This window comes from Ochotona princeps, chromosome 27 (assembly GCF_030435755.1).
Source record: "Ochotona princeps isolate mOchPri1 chromosome 27, mOchPri1.hap1, whole genome shotgun sequence".
Taxonomy (NCBI): domain Eukaryota; kingdom Metazoa; phylum Chordata; class Mammalia; order Lagomorpha; family Ochotonidae; genus Ochotona; species Ochotona princeps.
Genome location: NC_080858.1, coordinates 24,225,393 through 24,244,545, shown reverse-complemented (window position 1 = coordinate 24,244,545; position 19,153 = coordinate 24,225,393). Strand labels below are relative to the sequence as shown.

The window sequence follows — 19,153 nt, the reverse complement described above, 5'->3', positions numbered from 1 at the left end:
CCTTGAGCCACAGCAGCCAGCCTTCAGAGCACACCTTGAGCCACAGCAGCCAGCCTTCAGAGCACACCTTGAGCCACAGCAGCCAGCCTTCAGAGCACACCTTGAGCCACAGCAGCCAGCCTTCACAGACAGCACACCTTGAGCCACAGCAGCCAGCCTTCAGAGCACACCTTGAGCCACAGCAGCCAGCCTTCAGAGCACACCTTGAGCCACAGCAGCCAGCCTTCAGAGCACACCTTGAGCCACAGCAGCCAGCCTTCAGAGCACACCTTGAGCCACAGCAGCCAGCCTTCAGAGCACACCTTGAGCCACAGCAGCCAGCCTTCAGAGCACACCTTGAGCCACAGCAGCCAGCCTTCAGAGCACACCTTGAGCCACAGCAGCCAGCCTTCACAGCACACCTTGAGCCACAGCAGCCAGCCTTCACAGCACACCACACTGACCCAAACTGTGTCGAGAACATACTATACAAGACTTCGTACTATGAATCAAGCAACTTTGAAAATGGACAAATTCCTAAAGATATACACGTGTCTCAAGTGACTGGAAAAAAATTAAAAAACTGAATACAACAGAACAAGACAATGAATTAGTAATTAACATTTTCCCACTGAGAAAAGCTCAGGCACGGACAGCATTCTTAGTGATTTCTGTGAAACATTTAAAATACCAACTCTCTCCAAGTCTTCCACCAAACATCTTCCATCTTCTTCCACAAGGCCAGTAGTGCCTGGTACCAAAGCCAAAACAATACAAGCACAGACATTTTTTAAAAATTAGCTAACAAATTCCAGAAGTATGTGAAGAATGTGACTGAGGAACTTCCATCACAGGAACGCAAGGTGGATCCACTCCTGAGAATAAATCACTATGTATCAATAAAGGATAAAGATGTCATGATGCTTCTCTCGGGGGGATACTAAAAACTAGCTTGGCAAAGCCCATGATAAAATAACTGAGCTAACTATAATCAAAGGAGGAAATTTACCCAACTTATTCAGGGCACCTACAAACAAAATATTTTACAAAGAATTAAATTATTTTAATTAACTGATAACTTTCACTTTTAGGGATTCTTTCCCCTAGAGGTATTTTTAGTATGTTTATACACTTAATTTAAAAAAAGTATTTCCATAAAACAAACTAATAACAGACTAGGATGTTATAGCTTCTTTATTTCCATCAGCATCTTTGCTTACCTGTTTACTGTTTCAAACAGTTTCCCAAATTGCACTGTTTTGTAAGATGGTGTAAGGACGCCTTGACTTCCAGTTAGTTTGAAAAGCTAGGAAACAGAACAGTCAATATTACTGAGCTGAAAAAGACATGAAAGAAACTACCAATGGTCAGTTTACCTACATGAAATTTGAAGTTTTGACCACAAAATACAATTTTTATGAATCATTTCTATATGTATTTTTAGTGGAAATTATTTGTTTCATTACTGAAAACAAATATTTTCTAACAGTGAAATCAATGCTGGTTTTAAGCAGCACAGTTGGATCAATGGGGAACTAACCATTCCAGAGAGTTGCAAGTATCCAGGACACCAGGATGGTAAGTAACAAAAATCCAAGTCTTTCTCAAAGAAACATACAGTTATTTCAATTCCTCCTCTACTGAATAATCTGGGACTAGTACTTTAATTGTTTATGAATGGTAGCATGATCTAGTACCAAGCAGGGATAGAGTGTAACTACTTTAAGAAAGCCTTGTGAAAATCCACTTACTATGTGGAGAGTCTCACCTAAATTTAACTTACTAGACTGGCCCAGCATTAATCCACCAAGTAATAATAATCAGCATCTATAATGTATGCTTTATAATTTCTCAAACATAAGAGCAAGAACAACAAAGACAATGACAGAAATTGGAGGGGAAAAAGCAGCAGCCAAAAGAAACTAGAAGTCTTTGAGAAGGGAGAAAGAAGGTATGAATAGCCACTCCATCTGCAGTAAGAACGCACCTGTTAAGGTTTGTTTCCCACTTACCCTGTCACAGTAATTCAGGATTTTTCCATGTACTTTTTGCCAAACAGGTCATTTTTTTTTTTTTTTGAGGAGTACCTGTTCGGTTCTTCTGTCCACTGTTAAATTTCATTTTTCCTCCTGAGTCATTCGGTTCCTTATAGCATCTTACTCAAAGGGATCATCAGTACATAGAACCATTCTATAGGTTCTCTTTATCCTGCTGTTCCTGTTGGTGTCAATTTCAGAAGTTTCTAGGGTGACATAGTTCCAATTACCCATTTCTGATTTCGTTCCCAATACTTATCCAAAAAAAAAATGCCTACATAGCTTGAAATGTTTTCCTTATGTTTCATTTGGGAGTTTCATAATTTCAGGCTTTTTAAAAAATTCATCTCAAGTTGTTTTTGTACAAAGTGAAAAAGATTAGAGTCTTGAATTTGGTTAACATCTACACAGGATAACATTAAATCTATAGATCACTTTGGTATTATTTTAATAACTAATATCACTATAGTATATATCATCAATGTTTAACAATTTTCATTATAACAACCTTTTACTCCCTTGATAAACTATATTCCTAAGTATTTCATGTTTGGTGTGTGTGGCATGACTACTATGAAAGAAATTACACTGATTTGCTTTTTAGTCAGATCAATTCTGCTACATGAACCTGTTTTGTAACCTGTATCATTACTCCTTTATCAGTTTAAACAGGGTTTTTTTTTTTTGGTGCCATTGTTATAGTTTCTTACATACTATATCTTGTGCAAATTGGAAAAGTCTGATTTATTGCTTCCCAATATGCATGCCTTCTGCTCCTTTCTCCAGGCCCACTGGCCCAGTAAAGACTTCAGTACCACACTAACAATGATCAAAGAGTGGGCACCCAAGCCTTGGGGCCCTGCACCCACATGGGAGACCCAGGAGCTCCTGGTTGTGCCTTCAAATCAGCTCAGCTCCAGCCATTGTGGCTGTTTGGGGAGTGAACCAGCAGACAGAAAATCTTTCTGTCTCTCCTCCTTTCCATAAATCTGATCTGACTTTCCAACAAAAATAAATGTTTAAAAAGATGTGGGCATAATTGTTTACTCAGGTCTTTACTGTGAGTTATAATACGTCATTTTCATAGTACTGAGGTGTGCTCCTTCTCTATCTGTATCACAAAGAAATGCTGAATTTTATTAAATAATTTTTCCGTGTTTACTGGGATAATAGTGTGATTTTATACTCTAATCTACAGATGCAGTATACATGTTATTCACCCTGCATCCCTGAGATAAACCCCATGGGAGCATCTTTGTTGGATTCTCTTTGTTAGTGTTTTCTTGGGAATTTTTGCAGCCTTGTTCACCAACAGTATTAGACTTTGGTTATTTATTTTGAGTACAGATTTTGATTTATTTCAAAAATCAGAGTTTCACAGAGATACCTGTCCACTGGCTCGCTCCCTAGACGGCCAGTGGTCAGCACTGGGCCAGGCTTAAGCCAGGAACCAAGAGTTTTATCTGCATCTTCCAAACAGGTGACAGGGGCCCCAATACATGGACTACCATTTGCTGCTTTTTTCCCCAGGACTGGAAGTGCAGCAGCCAGGAAATGAAACAGAGCCCATATGGGACACAGGCCACGGCTTCACCTACGGGGCCACAATTCTGGTCCTTTGTTTAAAAATTAACTTACACAGGCATTGTAGAATTATTGCGACAACGTTCCCTCCTTTTGAATTTTCTTGGAATAATTTGAACAAGGCCTATTAGACCTTCGTTCAGCATTTTATAAATCTAGTAGTGGACAGCAGGCCCTGGGTTTTTGTTCAGATTTTTTATGACTGACCCAGACTTACAAATCACCGCCTGACTCTTAGGCACTTCATGGTCAACTCTGACAGGTTACACGTGTTCCCAAATTGTCTGTTACACAACAGCCCCTAACGATCCTGTATATTTCTATACTACTAGTTATAATAAATCACTTCACATCCGATTCACTTTGTTGAGTCTTTTTAATTTTTAGATTATTTTATTTCTATAAGGAAAACTAATTTCATATGTTTCCTGTACACAGATTGAGGAGCATAGTGACACTTCCCTCCCATGCTACCATCCTCTCTTCCTTCTTATTTTTAATTTTTTAAACAATGAAATACTTTATTTTATAATCACAGGCCTAATCCTCCAATACAAAAACAATATGTAGAAAAAAACACTGCTCCTCAAGTATATAGCCAAGAGCTACAAACATCCTGAAAACTGGAGGCCAGCGTAGCGGCACAGCCAGCTAATTCCCTGCCCTGAGATGCCTACACTGCATACAGGCACCAGTTTATGGGACCTCACCACTTAGAGTGTTTATCAACAGCAACAGAAGAAACAGCTATTCTTAATTGTAGTGTAAATAATTTTAAAATAATGATAATCTTCAGAATTCTAAAAGGATAACCTGCATTTTGGAAGCTTCTACAACGCAGAGAACTAACTTCTGACGGAAGACCACTTGTTTTTCTTAATTTATCTCCTTACATGGTTATTATGTATAGCACTTCACAACTTAAATTTTTCACATATATTAAAACAGTAGAAAGAACCTTTCCTGAAAACGTGACCAAAAACCTCCAAGAGTCCGTGATTCAAAGCTACCTGCTCAGTCTGCTTTTCTTCATGAGCAGCTTTCCGAGGACTAGGTGCTGTTCCAAGAGTGAACCTCTGCTTTGGAACATGCATACCAGAAGGCAACTCCGCTGAGGACTGTGGCATGAAGCTGCAGTTTTCTGCTCTGTTGCGCTGTGGTTCAAACACACTTGTGCCATATGATCCTATGATTTGTGACAACTGTAGGGAAGAAGATGAAATCATTTCAACAGCTAACATACAAACTAGAGAAGACCACATCTAAACACTACACGAAAGTTGAGTAAAAACAGTAATAGCTCACACAAGAAAAAGTCTTTTAAGTAGAGGCGAGCAATTGACAGTGCTAATTTAGACAAGAGATTATCAACCAAGATTAATTTAAGAGTTCCTTTCCCTCTATCACTACACCTTAGACCTCTTCGCCCCACACACTCCATTTCTGTGCACCACCGAGGAATTACAGGAAAGTGGAGTTTTGTTAACTCACAACTCTGGCAGTATAATTACCAAGGAATTATTGCTATCATTGCCTTCTATCTCAAATCTAATTTAACTCTGGCAATGTGAAAGAAAGCAGATGAGAAATAGTCAATGAGACAGCACTGGGTATCAAACAGAATTCCAAGTTACAGGCACTTTGTGTCTCAGTTAAGATGTTACAGCGGACACTGGAATCCTATGTCAGAATGCGTGGGGTCAAGTTCCTGCTGTTGCTCACCCTGGGAGGCAGCATGTGACACTTCAAGATTTACTCCCTGTCGCACATCTAGAAGACCCCGACCAAGGTCTGGGTTCCTGGCTCCAGCCTGGCCCGGCCCCAGCTGCTGCGCTTATGTGAGAACTAACACTGGGGCTACATCCTGACCCCTCTTCTCCCTCTTTCTATTGCTCCCACAATCCCCTCTCTTCCTTAAACAAAACAAGTAAACAGTTAGAAGAAAAGCAAAGCGCAAGTATGAATCAAGCGTATTTAACATCAATACTGAACTTTGTAGTATTTTTGTAACCTCACCTGAACTGGGTCAACTTCTTCCTTATTCCCCGGTCCTTGACAGTGCACACTAATAACAAGACAATGCTAAGGTCAAAATTATAAACAGCAGCATAAATGCTTATCTTCATATAAATTTAAAATTCAAACTGTTCTACATTAAAAAGCAAATGAAAACTAAACTAAATTATTCCATGGTTTTAGCAGTACTGTTTTATAAAAATTTAGCACTAATTTTGGAGTTAGACATTTTCATAAGTTTTACAAAACACTTAGGTTATTTGACAAAGGTCTAAATGGTTTGATGCAATTCCGCTAAGCTAAGCATAAACTAGAGCTAGATAGTTCAACCCCTTTTATTCTCATTTTTTAATGACTGCAAGTGGTTGTAACATCAGATCCAAACATGAGTGCCATCAATCCCAGCGAAAACCTACTTGTCTTCTGTGTCATCGAGGCAGAGTGCGGAAGGTACGCAGGGAGGTGACCCAGGAAGCTCTAAATCAAGTCTTCTTAGGGGCATTTTTATGTCCCTATTCATATTCACATGGGTTGGTTTTTTCACCGTTTCTATAATGAAAAAAGAAATACCATTATTACTATTTAAAAAATGAAATATTTTGTGACACAATATTTGATATAGGTTCATTGACTAAATTTGCATCTAAGAAATTTTGCCTAAACACATTTTATACTATAAAATGTCATCATAACACAAACTATGACAGATGGACTTAAAGAAGTTTTCTTCATCCCCTTATACCAACAAGAGTAAACTCAGTTCTTCTCTGCTCTTCATCGAACACTTCCCCAGCCCGCATCTGCTGCTGCTGCTGCCAAAGCCCGTCTCCTCTGACTCAGCACTGCACGAGCTTTACTGTACTTGACCAACAGGTCTCCCCTGACCTGAACTGCGTGGGGGCAGCAGCCTTGTCTCTAGAACACGTCACTGCTCGGCCGCTTAGGGCATCATCCGTGTTTGCTGTCTGAGACATGCTTATGACATCACAAAGACGAATATCACATGTTTTCTCTGACATGTGACAGCTAATAAAGAATACAGAAAAAAGTGTAGGAATGAAATGGTTACTTTGAGGTACGCGTTTCATTTTTAGCAGGTATGTACACTATTGCGGAATTGTGGTTTTCCTACTTTGAATTTACTGAGTATTATTAGCAGTAATTTAAGCCCGTGAATATAAGTGCATAAAAATTATGTCTTTGCAAGAATTGATAAAGATGAGGCAGCGGCACTGGCAGGGAGCCAGGGAGTCAGGAAGTGTAGCTGTGAGGAAATGTAGTTGTCCAATGGAGGTGCCCCCATGGAACGTATAGAGTCAGCTGTCCAATGGAGGTGCCCCCATGGAACGTATAGAGTCAACTGTCCAATGGAGGTGCCCCCATGGAACGTATAGAGTCAGTCCAATGGAAATGTGTCCATGGAACGTAGAGTCTCTTTTCCTTATCTTAATAAAAAAAAAATTAAACTTTTCATTATTTGACTTAAACAGTAGCAGGACAATTTTGCTGTGGATAATTCTGTCCTCAACTGTTGCTTGCTAGAAATAGAATAGTCTACCTTTCGAAAATAGATGCAAAAAAAAAAAAAAAAAAAAAACCACATGACTGGGCCCCGCACAAGCATAGTGGTTGAAGTCCTAGCCTTGCACACACTGGGATCCCACATGGGCGCCGGTACTAATCCTGGCAGCTCCACTTCCCATCCAGCCCCCTGCCTGTGGCCTGGGAAAGCAGTCAAGGACGGCCCAAAGCCTTGGGACCCTGCATCCATGTGGGAGACCCGGAATGGCTCCTGCCTCCTGGCTTTGGATTGGCTCAGCTCCAGCCGTTGAGGCCGCTTGGGGAGTGAACCATCAGATGGAAGCTCTTAATCTGCTTTTGTTACTGGGGCTTCATTACTGAAGCCCCAAGAATAATAAGAAAAACTTGTGTTCCCTGCATCATCAGAGGGAATAAGGGAAGATAATAGCACGCAGATTATTCATGGCATTTCCTAAAGTCTCGACGATACAATTACAGTGTATCTATGTTTAATATTTAAGTTGTCATCAATGGAAAGGGAAAGAAAATGAGGAAATAGGAACATTCATCACTATTTCTATCCTTCCTTGATACAGTATCTAACATGTGAGCCCTCTTGCTTGTACTTCCTTTACAAATTAAATATCAGATACAAGGTCCTTTGAGAACGTGGAAAGGCTCTGATTAAATGTTTTATACACTTGGAGACCCAAAGTGCAGGACAAAATGGGCTTGATGTTCAACACACGTACAGTCAATACCCCAGGGAAGGCCAAGGAATAAACTGTGAGACGGAAAAGTAACCAATGAAGCATTTCAAACCAACTCTGAATAGTAACATCACAAAGACACTGATTTCTGGCTCTCTAGATAAATTTTGGTCACGGTGTGTCCACACCTAATAATGTATTACCTACAAACCCAGTATAGTAACTTTAACTAATAAACTAGTTTTACATAATATATACTCAAAAATAAAAATGAATCAAGTGACAAAAGCTTTTAAGCAAATTCTAACTACTAATTAAAAGAAACACATTTGAAAATAAATTTTCCACATGCTTACAGTTCTAAAATTACAAACTGACTAGAAAGCTGAATGTTATTACCACAACAAGACCAAAAGCAAATGCTACCAACAACACTTACCGGGGGCTTTGTTCTTACACGATATCTGATTTACCATGTACAGATTGAGCAGGTCTAAACTGACGGCATTTCTGACAGGCGATGAAACTCCCAGTAACTTCATTTTTGATTTTAACCTGTTCTTTTCAAAATATTCCTAAAGAAAAATAAGTAAATAAAATAATGTAGTAACCATGTAGCTTTAGGCAGAATCATAAATTTAAAAGGCCAATATTGCTATTAAATCATTGGATGATGTTTTTATATCTCTATGATGCAAATCTGTAAGTTTATATAGAAATAAACATCACTTATACTAAGTTCTAAGGAATCAGAAACTTGAAGCCTTTTAAGTCTTGTCTTAAACGTATCTTTATAAAGGAATTTTAAAAGTTATCCTTGAGAACAAAAGATTAAAAAACTATTTTGTGGAAAGCAAAATTTTAAAGACCTGGAAATACACCTGTTACCAAATTTTCTTTACAATCACACATAAACCTAAAATGTCTTAAAAACACTGACAGCTGAGTTACCACGGAACTGAAAAGAGGGAAAATTACAACTAAAGTCATGGATTCGTGTTTGTAATAGCACAGCAACTACCAGGGGGTTATTTTTCAACCAAACCTATATGTAATCATAGTTCCTCAGCCAGTTCTCATTTTCTTCCTGGCTATTTGAATTGTAATTATCATTCCTTATCTTCATTTATTTTCCGCTCACATAACAACCTAACTTGAACAACGCCAAAGGCTTTTACTGGTTAAATGTTTACGGCTCCATACCTAAGAGCTGAGAGTACAACCAACACTCTTCAGACATCTTCCCTCCCATTAAACACCGCGACATGAACCTACAACCGTGACTACCAATGTGAGATGACAGAAGTGCTAAAAATCAGATGGAAAAAATGTCACATGAGGCACAATCCCGAGAGTCACAAATCGTATTTCTAAGAGGTTAAGACACTCTCACATTAACACCTCAGAATATCAAGCAATAAAGAAAATGGCTTCAATAAATAAGACTTTAAAGGTATCTGGGTTGATTATTTTTTTTAAGATTAATTTATTTTTTTTTTGCAAAGTTAGATATTCAGAGAGGAGGAGGGACAGAGAGAAGATCTTCCATCCCTTGACTCACTCCCCAAGTGACCGCAATGGCCGGTGCTGTGCTGATCTGAAGCCAGGAGCCAGGAGCCTCTTCTGGGTCTCCATGTGGATGCAGGGTCCCAAAGCTTTGGACCATCCTCCACTGCTTTCCCAGGCCACAAGCAGGGAGCTGGATGGGAAGTGGAGCTGCCGGGATTAGAACCGGTGCCCATAGGGGATCCCAGTGCTTTCAAGGCTAGGACTTTAGCCACTAGGCTACCGTGCCAGGCCATGGGTTCATATTTCATTTGAGTGCTCTGCAACAATACACTAGATTAGGTATCTTTTCAAGGGTCATATTGTAGTTCCACAATTAAGTAACAGTATTTTCACATTTCAAATTCTTTCACATTGTAAATTCTCTTTAAAATTATGACTATGACAGACCTTATAATTGGTCATGCTTTGGAATTAACAATGTTCTTTCTTTAGTTACTGATAGTCATGACAGATAAAACCACAATGAGATCGATGACACAATTTAGTGTAGTCAGAGATGGCATAATGCCCTCAGGAATGGAAAACCAGCTGTGCCCTGGAACAATCAAGCAAAGGGAGAACAGGGGCATGAGAAGTACCATCCAAAGTGATTCTGCGCGCCCATGTGGTGCCCTGCCAGAACAATGCCAACAGCTCATGTCCCAGCTGCTCCTCTTCCACTCCAGCTTCCTGCTGATGGCCTGGGAAAGCAGCAGAGGACAGCCCAAGGCTCAGGCCCTTGAACCAAAGTGAGAATCAGGAGCCCAGGCTCCTCACTTCCGGCTTCTGGTCTGCTCAGCTCAGGCCATGGCAACCCTCTGGGGAGTCACCAATGGAGGGAAGATCTCTCTGTCTCTCCTCTCTCTAAATCTGCGTTTCAAATTTAATTTTTAAAAATCTTCAGAAAGAAAGGGGGGAAAAACATGATTTCTAAGACAGATGAATGAGTCAGAACGACCTAAAGCAGGCAGGCCTTATGTGGTTCCAGGAACAGAGAACAGCAGAAACCACCGCTTGGAGGCTTGGCCCTTGTACTGCAGCACTGATGTCTACCCTCCACGTCCCTAGAAGGAACAATGTGTGTGATTCATTTACCTGACCACAATACACTCAATTTTTCTGTTAAGTCTCAGCTGGTAAAAACAACTAGAAAGAAACTGATAGAGAATTAAGAAATTTTTCAGAAAATAAAACACCTTGGGGGCTGGCATCATGGCTTAGCAAGCGAATCCTCTGCCTACAGTGCAGGCATCCCATACGGGCACAAGTCCATGTCCTGGCTGCTCCGCTCCTGACCCAGCTCCCTGGTTATGGACTGGGAAAGCAGAAGTTGGCTCAAGCCCTTGGACCCCAGGACTCACCAGGGAGACTCCGAAGAAGCTCCCGGCTGAGCCCAGGCCAGGCCTCACTGTCTCCCAAGCATGCAGCAGTGACCCATTTGGGCAGTATTTTGCTGTTTTCTCAGCTGCGGCATCAGGGAGTCAGACAAGAAGCAGAACAGCAAGGACTCAAACCAGCACCCACTTAAGACGCTGGTGCCCCAGGCAGCAGCAAGGACTCAAACCAGCACCCACTTAAGATGCTGGTGCCCCAGGCAGCAGCTTAACCTACTACACAATAAAGCCAGATCAAGACTTTAAAAAAAAAAAAAAAAGAAAAAAGATGAAGGTAATGATATGTGCAAGATTTTTCTGCTCAATAATAGGCTCACTTATACTGTAATACATTGTTATTAGAAAACTCAGCACAGTGAGACAACACAGGGCATGAGTTATAAGTCCATCACCATACTTCAGCAACAGAGGATGATGTGACTCAGAGTACTTCCAGTACAAGTAGGTCAGGTTGGATATATTTTGAAAGTAAAATGCCAACAAGAATCAACAAGCACCTCAAGTCTATATGAGCAAAGTAGCTGCTTCCTGCAGCTATCCACAAGGACGATCCCTACAGGAAGTGGGCCAGGCCCACAGGTGACATCCCTACTGGGGGGAAAATGCTTAAACCACTGCTATCACAAGGCCAATATAAATAAAAACACATTTTCTTTACCTTTTGTTTTCTTCTTTCCTGCTTGATTAAAACTCTGGTCCTGAAAATACAATGTTAATAAATAATAATCATTAAAGCTGTGGTCTCTAAGATTATTGCCATCTTAGCTGAGGTGCAAGGTTTTTTTAAATGCAATGATAACTATTATTTTTCTAAAGAAATTCCAAACATGCTCAAGCACTTTATTGTGTAAGTTTCACAAAAATATTAGACATAAAATTCAAGACGGAACAGAAAACATACCTATAATGAATAATCTAGCAAAAAATCTAAACTATAAAAGCAAAGAAAAATTAATTCATAGAAAAGGTGTATTACTCAAACACTGTAATCTTAAAGCAACATTCTCAAGTAAACACTTTTAATTTCTTTGCATTTCAACGTTCTACTGAAATACAAAGGAAATAGAAGTAAAAATCTACTTAGACTCTGGTGAAGTTAGATGTGTTGGTAAAGCAACTGGGGATGCAGCAGACAGCAGCTGTGTGCACCATGAACCTCCTGCCTTCTTCCTTACTCCATTCAGATTGTCATAATACCACAAACATGGCACGTGGTGTTAGAGATCGCAAAATGACTCTACAAGCTACGGTGCTTTGGCAGGCTAAGTTTTCTGATCTAAAGGAAAACCGGCCTAGGACCAATTCTCTCAATTTTCTCCTGCCTCCCTCTAACTCAGGTCACAGACACCAAACCTTTTCTTCCCTAAAGCCAGTTATGCAATCTAGACACATGAGTCCCACATCACCAGGCTTTCCATCCTGGCAGACAACGGGAACCTCATTTTAAAAAGCTCTGTCCCTGTACCTAGGGGGATGGCCACTGAGGTCAAACTGCAGGCAACAGTCTGCGAGTGAGCAAAAGACTGGCACCAAAGCCGAAGCCTGGGGATGAGGGTCCACAGCCGGGCAATGGACTACGCACTTATGATCTACTTCAGACAGTCGGGGTCCTGACTTCTGTTCTTGGGCCACACTGTAGGTCCCTGATCATCGAGCACTAGCTTGCTAACATCAATAGGGGCTGTAGCTCTTAAAGTTTCTTCCACATCAATTCCTATAATCTGACTCCCCCAGCAGTTCAATAAAAGATGAAGACAGCAAGCCTAGTGGGTCAACCTCCTCCCCTGAGCAGGGATTCTTCTGGGAGTGCTCTTTTTGTAGTCTTTAGCTTGTGTCTGTCTCAGTTCTCACTTTCTCAATTACACATCACCTCCCTCTCCAACTCTGTTAATGTCACTTTGCCAGCAACTAAGGTCAGGATTTCAACACACAAATTTCAGAGTAAATACAAACGGATCATAACACTATCTTCTAAAAACCTAGATAAGAAATACATGCATAGTGACTAAGATTCTTGTGCTAAATACAGCACTGAATATCAATGATACAATAATACTTGACAGTAATAAAATATTTGTTCTTTTAATAATGCTTTACCACAAAGCATTCATAAGCACGTCCTCAAACTCCGTCTTCAAATGCAAGATTCATACAATAATCGCAAATGTCAGATCCATCCAGATCTGAATTACCAGTGCTAGGCCTGTGCAAGCTACAGGATGCGAGGCAGGAATACTGCATGTATGAGCTCGCTCATCTCCACAGCACGGCAAGAGGCTCACCTTTTCAACAGTAATTACTACACTTTTCTGGAAAACGGATTTTTAAAGAAATAAATTCTAACCATCTCTTTCAATAGTCGTTTCCATTATGGTTATGCAAGAGGTAGCTTGCAATCTCTTCGAAGAATACAGCTCTTCATTCTAAATGGTGGGAACAGATACTGTCTACATATTTCTTTGGTGAAGAAAAAAATTGTGATGTAAACACAGAATGAGGTGGGAAGGGGAGAAGGGAACACCGGGCAGAGCTCACGAAGGGAGGAGACTGGGAGCCATCAGTACAGGAAGAAGGAATACTGAAACGCATCCGGCATGTTAGCCGCTTGCAAGGAAAGGCTTACAGGAAATTGCTAAAAAGAGATCATTTATTTACAGAGAGACACGTAAGCAACGTTTGTCAAAGCAATGTTAACAAGCAACACTAACAGAATGTTTACACGGAGCACACAGGAGATATCGAGACCATATTACAAAGTAAAAACTGCAGGCATCGCAGAACTAGCTTCGGCTCAGCTTAAATTCTGCTTTCTTTCAGTTGGCTTTCCTGATGAAGTGATTCTCTCAGGTGCCACAGCGCCAGATATTAGAAACTAAAAATGTGATTATGTTAAATGTCTTGGGATCAAGTCTGAAAATATATTTTAAAAAATTAACAGAGCAACAATAGGTAAAAAGAAGTGCTTTACAGCTTGTGCCGCACCAAAGTCCATGTAAACCTACCAGAGCAATATTTAAATGCTTGTGCTAATGGACTCATTAAGATTCAGAGCTGTCCCTAGCCTAGAAAAAGTACTTAGACTGGCTCTGCACAAAACTAAAGCAGGTCAACCACACGTGTTATGAATAGTAATGATTACATTAGAATGTCACAGATTTAAACTAATTCTCCTTTTACAAAGTAAGAAAAATGTTTTTACAGCTATATGAGTTACAAAAGGAAAGGGCTTGAGATTAAAATTGTCAAAGAAGTAGAATTCTATCCAATGCCAACATACAGGACCAAGTTAAAGTCCGTTCTTGGAGACTGAACTGTTTCCGGGTTTTGCACAGGAAACATCACTGCACAGCTCCAGGCTGTGACCTGGGGACAGACACTAACGATCACACCGTGGAGGTGCTTCGCAGCGTTACTGAGTCTATTCACACCATCATTACTTCAGGATAAAAAATGCACATATTCACATTTCTATTAGTACTGCTCTTGAAACACTAACCTGTTTTCATCAAATTTATTCAATTCTTAACTGCAGTGTGGCAAATCACCACCGAAAACCTGGTAAATTTTCCACGGAACCACCCCAGTAATCTTGCAGGCAACTAAACACATATTTGAGTTTCAATAAGCAACATTAAAAAGGACAACACCATATATTCTTTCTGCTACAAGGCAACATTCATGCAAAACACAAAAACAACAGATACATAGCTAAACACGCATGTACATATATAGTCATTTAGAGGAACTGTGTAACAAGCTATCATATCCAGATGTGAAGATACAGTGCAGTACACATCTCTACTTCCAGATCAAAGATGGACTCCCAGTGACACTGTTGAACACATCTTGACAATAGGATGCTGGACTCTGCCACTGTTCACACCCACAATACAGCAGAATGATGGATTTAATGACTGTTTTTGAAGGACTATGCTATTTTAATAATATAGGGGAAATCAGTGGGGATGTGCAGGTTTGGGGAGGAGAAAGCAGAGGGCAGAAATCCCAGAGTTTATGAAATTGTTTCATAAAATAAGTAAATAGAGCGGTAGCCTGGCAGCTAAAGTCCTCAGCGTGTATCCACCAGGGTTCCATATGGGAGCCTGTTCTAATCCCAGTGGCACTGCCTCCCATCCAGCTCCCTGCTTATGGCCTGGGAAAGCAGTCTAGGATGGCAGGTCACACCAACATGACAAAACAAAAACATTCCAAATTAATGTATATTAAGCGTTGAACAGCCTTACTGCAGACTCTCTGCCTTCCCCAGAACCCACCAAAAATAATCCCTAAGAAGGCGCAGCCCTTGTTTCCCTGCCTCCTTCGAGGCTTCCTCTAACTTCCTGTTTCTAGGCTATCCAAATCACTACAGCCCTTCAGGTGGGCCACCTTTACAACACACACCTGCTTACACAGCACTAAGCACAGTGAGCTCAAATTCTAAATCTTCATTTACTAGTTGAGTAAGCCTGGGCAAGTCATTTAATGTCCACTATGCCTCAGTTTCCCCATCACTACAAAAGGGATAATATTTGCATCTACCTTACTAGGTTTTGGATTCAATGCAAATCAGTTAATATACCAATAAAAAAAAGTACCTAACGCACTGCTCCTTTCATCTGAAGTATTTAACTATTAGTATACTGATTTACCCAATTCTAATCTCAACATTCTATCACAAGTTGTTTTTTGGGTTTTTTTTTTGTAAAACCAGAATTTTTTCTGCGGTGAATTCTCCTGCATAGCCAAACAATGCCATAAACCGGTGGTCCTGTGACGTGGCATCCCGCGGTGGCCCTGGAGGAGTTCCGAAACTCTTCCCCAGTCATGTCACTTTCTGCATCCCAAGTTATAGTTTTCAAAATGTCTAGCCAAAATACCCTGCTGATGACAGAGAGCAGTAAAAGCATGCTCCATGCGGATGTGGGATAAGCACCAACATTTCTACCCTGTACCAGCTCTTACCAGCAGCCAGTGGTTTCCAGAAACACTGTCTCAGACTGACACCCCAGGTGGCCTCAAGACCAAAATGCCTTAAGCACTCCTCCATCTACTCTCAGAGTGAAAATCAAAGATAATCATTTTTCCAAGATCAATTTAGGACTTCACCCTACAAAGCTCATTCCAAGGAAACTGTATTTAAAAATACACAGAGTATCATTTCTTATACAAGAGTAGTTAACAGTCATTTTCTATTTCACCCTGTAATGTATATACTTCAGTGTATATAAAAAACCTCTTTGCCTGCTGTCATTTAAATTTACATCTACAACCAGAAACCTTTACACTCTTGGAAGAAAATGTTGGAAACATTCTGCAACATATAGGTGTAGGCTCTGACTTCCTAGAAAAATCATCAAAAGCAAAAGGAATCAAGACCAAAATAAACAAATGGGACTACATCAAACTGAGAAACTTCATTATAGCAAAGGAAACAATCAACAAAGTAAAAAAGCAACCCACAGAATGGGAGAAAATCTTTGCACACTACACAGAAGACAAGGGGTTAATCTCCAGAATATATAAAGAACTCCAGAACAACCAAAACGACAAAACAAACCAGTCAAGAAATGGGCACGGGAGATGGGCAGACACTTTATAAAGGAACAAATCCAAATGGCTAACAGGCATATGAAAAAATGCTCAAGCTCCCTGGTAAGGGAAATCCCAATAAAAACATCACTAAGGTACCACCTAACTCCAGCAAGAATGGCTCACATACAGAAAAACACCAACACCACTTGCTGGCGAAGATGTGGGGGAAAAGGAACCCTACTCCACTGCTGGTGGGATAACAGGCTGATGCAGCCTCTATGGAAATCAGTATGGAGAACACTCAGACAACTGAAAATCTGCATACCATATGATCCAGGAATATCACTTCTAGGAATATATCCAAAAGACCTGTTACATGAGAAAGCAACATACAGCACAATTAATCGCAAAAACATGGAAGCAACCGAAATGCCCTTCAACAGAAGACTGGATAAAGAAACTAGGGCCAATCTACTCTGTGGAATACTACTCAGCTAATAAAACAAAGTAAATTTTTTTGTAGCTAAATGGGCCCAACTGGAAACTATTATGCTGAGGGAAATGAGCCAATCCCAGAAGGTTAGACATCATATGTTTGCCTTAATGTAAGATAAAACTATCTCAAATATAAAAATAGTACCTGTAAATTGTAACATTATTACACCCTCAAATTCTCTGTACCACACGCAATAAGATACTGTGATGTAACTTACGAATGAATAATTAATGAGATGTTTTGCATGTGAAATTGTTAATATCCCTCTTATCATTGCTATTACTACTACCCAGGGGTAACAGTGATCTAGTCTGTACTGTACTTCCGTTTGAACCGGGTCATACGTTAGCATTAACTTCTACAGGAAGACAGTGGACATTCTTTTGAGCCACCTTACTGTCACATCGATATCCCTGCTATGAGTCGACAACACCATGGAGAAAAAGGCTATTTCATTTTACTTAATTTTTTCTTTCCCTCATTTTTCCCTCTCAACCTGAGTGGGTCTGTACTCAATGGAAGGTATAACAGAAGTGCAGTGAGAATAAATATGTCCCTAAGTAGAAACACAGAGAAGTATATCCCTGTACTTCCAATACAATGATGGGCTCACAGTGAAACAACAGAGAAGCCCCTGCATTGTTGGGAGCCACCCCATGGCAGTGTGGTGGCCATCTGAGGGCACTGGGAAGACACCCGTGAGAGACTGGAGAGGACAAATGAGGGGGAGGGGAACCCCAATGCCTATAAAACGTGTCATCAAATAAAATTTTAAAAACTACTCTTTGCCCACATTTGTGAGTTAAGAGAAAACTTTCCCAAGTTGACTCTGTGGTTTCTTTTGCCCCTGGTACCTCACGCCCCAGGTGCTGCAGTGCCTCAGTCAGAGACGATGGGATTCCCACACTATCCTATTTAAGCATCCTCCCCAATAACAACCAAAGCACCTCCGAAGCGTCAACAACGCTTGTAACAATGGTGACGCCTATCTTCTAATACCGCTTAAGAAGCAGTAAAAACGACTTAGCATCTTATTCAATACTCATTCTAACAAGGTGGAGCCCAGGGAGCCGGCATTCAGCCGAGGGATTCAGAGACTCACTGCCCACGTCGCAGTGCCCAGCTGCAGTCCCCGGCTGCGGCCTCTGAGTCCACCGGCCAACCCGGGGGCAGCAGGCGGACGGCTCTGGAAGGTTCTTGTCTGCTGCCCACAGGAGAAAACACGTGTGCAGCTCCAACAAGCCCCTCGCTCCCGACCCTTCTGGAGGGTTAGGGGAGTGAAACTACGCATGGCGTGAAAAACACAAACCGTCAAATTCAAAAACAGCAAATTACAATCAGGTGTCGACTAGGTCCTGGGAAGCCTGCCAGTGGCCGCATCTCTCCGAAACACTGCTTCACACACAAGCCAGAAGTGGTCAGGAAGTTGTCTGAAGTAACACAAAACTACCACAGGACAAACGCGCATGCTCAATGTATCATACACAAAGTTCTTGGTGAACACAAAGTCTCTCCTCTCACCCAAGTCTGAATAATTAAAACCTAACGGTCAACGCACCAGGAAGCCTCGCGTGGGGACACGCATCACAAGCCACGAGCACCTGGCCTGCCGTTTTCCCAGGTCCTCCCGTGTCCTCGGGGACACACTGGGCTCCGGGGGGCGCAGGTGTCAGAGCCTGGGTCACCCCGGTCACCCCGGGAGGCAGCGAGCCTCGTCCCTGGCCTCCCCAGTGCGAGGTGGCCGAGCACCCCAAGTGCAGAACGGCCTCCCTGACCCTCCCAGCCAGCCTCCCCAAACGCGCGTCCCCGGCGGGGCGACCCTGTTGGGATTCAGCCTCACAGCTTACCGGGAGCCCCCGACCCAATTCATGCTGCCCCGTCTTTCGACCGAGGGGTCTCTGGAGCTGACCTCGTAGTCCCGCACCACGGCAGCAGCCTGCCCAAGGCCCCTTCCCGACAGCTTCCGCAGCCAGGGTCCTTCTTCCGGCCCCGCGCCTGACGTCAGGGCAGGCTGCTTCCGGTCAGGGCCCACTGCCAGCATGCCCGCGGCCACCTCGGGACCCGAGGCTGCTTCCAAGTGGACCAGGGTCCTGATGAAGCTGCCGCTCCGGCCAGGCAAGCCTGTGCTGACGGTGGTCGCAAGCTTAGAGACTGTGACTGTCTCCACTCCAAGTGGTCACTGCGAACTTAACTGGAAATACCAATGATTGGAGTTGGAGAGCTGCAAAAGCTGCGTGGCCATGTTCGGGGCTCCAGGTTCTCCACTGCCCAGCTCTCCACTTGAAGGTGGAGGATTAGCCAGTAGACCCAGTACGCTAGCCCCTGATTGGGCTGCCA

General features: G+C 41.8%; 1 protein-coding gene across 1 annotated transcript in view; it reads right to left on the bottom strand.

The window, feature by feature from the left end:
* Window positions 1-18,770, bottom strand: part of C27H12orf40 (chromosome 27 C12orf40 homolog) — a 37,615-nt gene extending 18,845 nt beyond the window's left edge. Inside the window, exons 1-7 of the mRNA XM_058655701.1 lie at window positions 18,664-18,770; window positions 11,447-11,486; window positions 8,286-8,421; window positions 6,032-6,164; window positions 5,616-5,664; window positions 4,610-4,801; window positions 1,200-1,285 (exon numbers count right to left, since the gene is read on the bottom strand). Coding sequence (XP_058511684.1) covers window positions 1,200-1,285; window positions 4,610-4,801; window positions 5,616-5,664; window positions 6,032-6,164; window positions 8,286-8,421; window positions 11,447-11,486; window positions 18,664-18,686 — 659 coding nt within the window. The 5' untranslated portion in view covers window positions 18,687-18,770. The remainder of the gene's footprint in view (window positions 1-1,199; window positions 1,286-4,609; window positions 4,802-5,615; window positions 5,665-6,031; window positions 6,165-8,285; window positions 8,422-11,446; window positions 11,487-18,663) is intronic.
* Window positions 18,771-19,153: the final 383 nt, after the last annotated feature.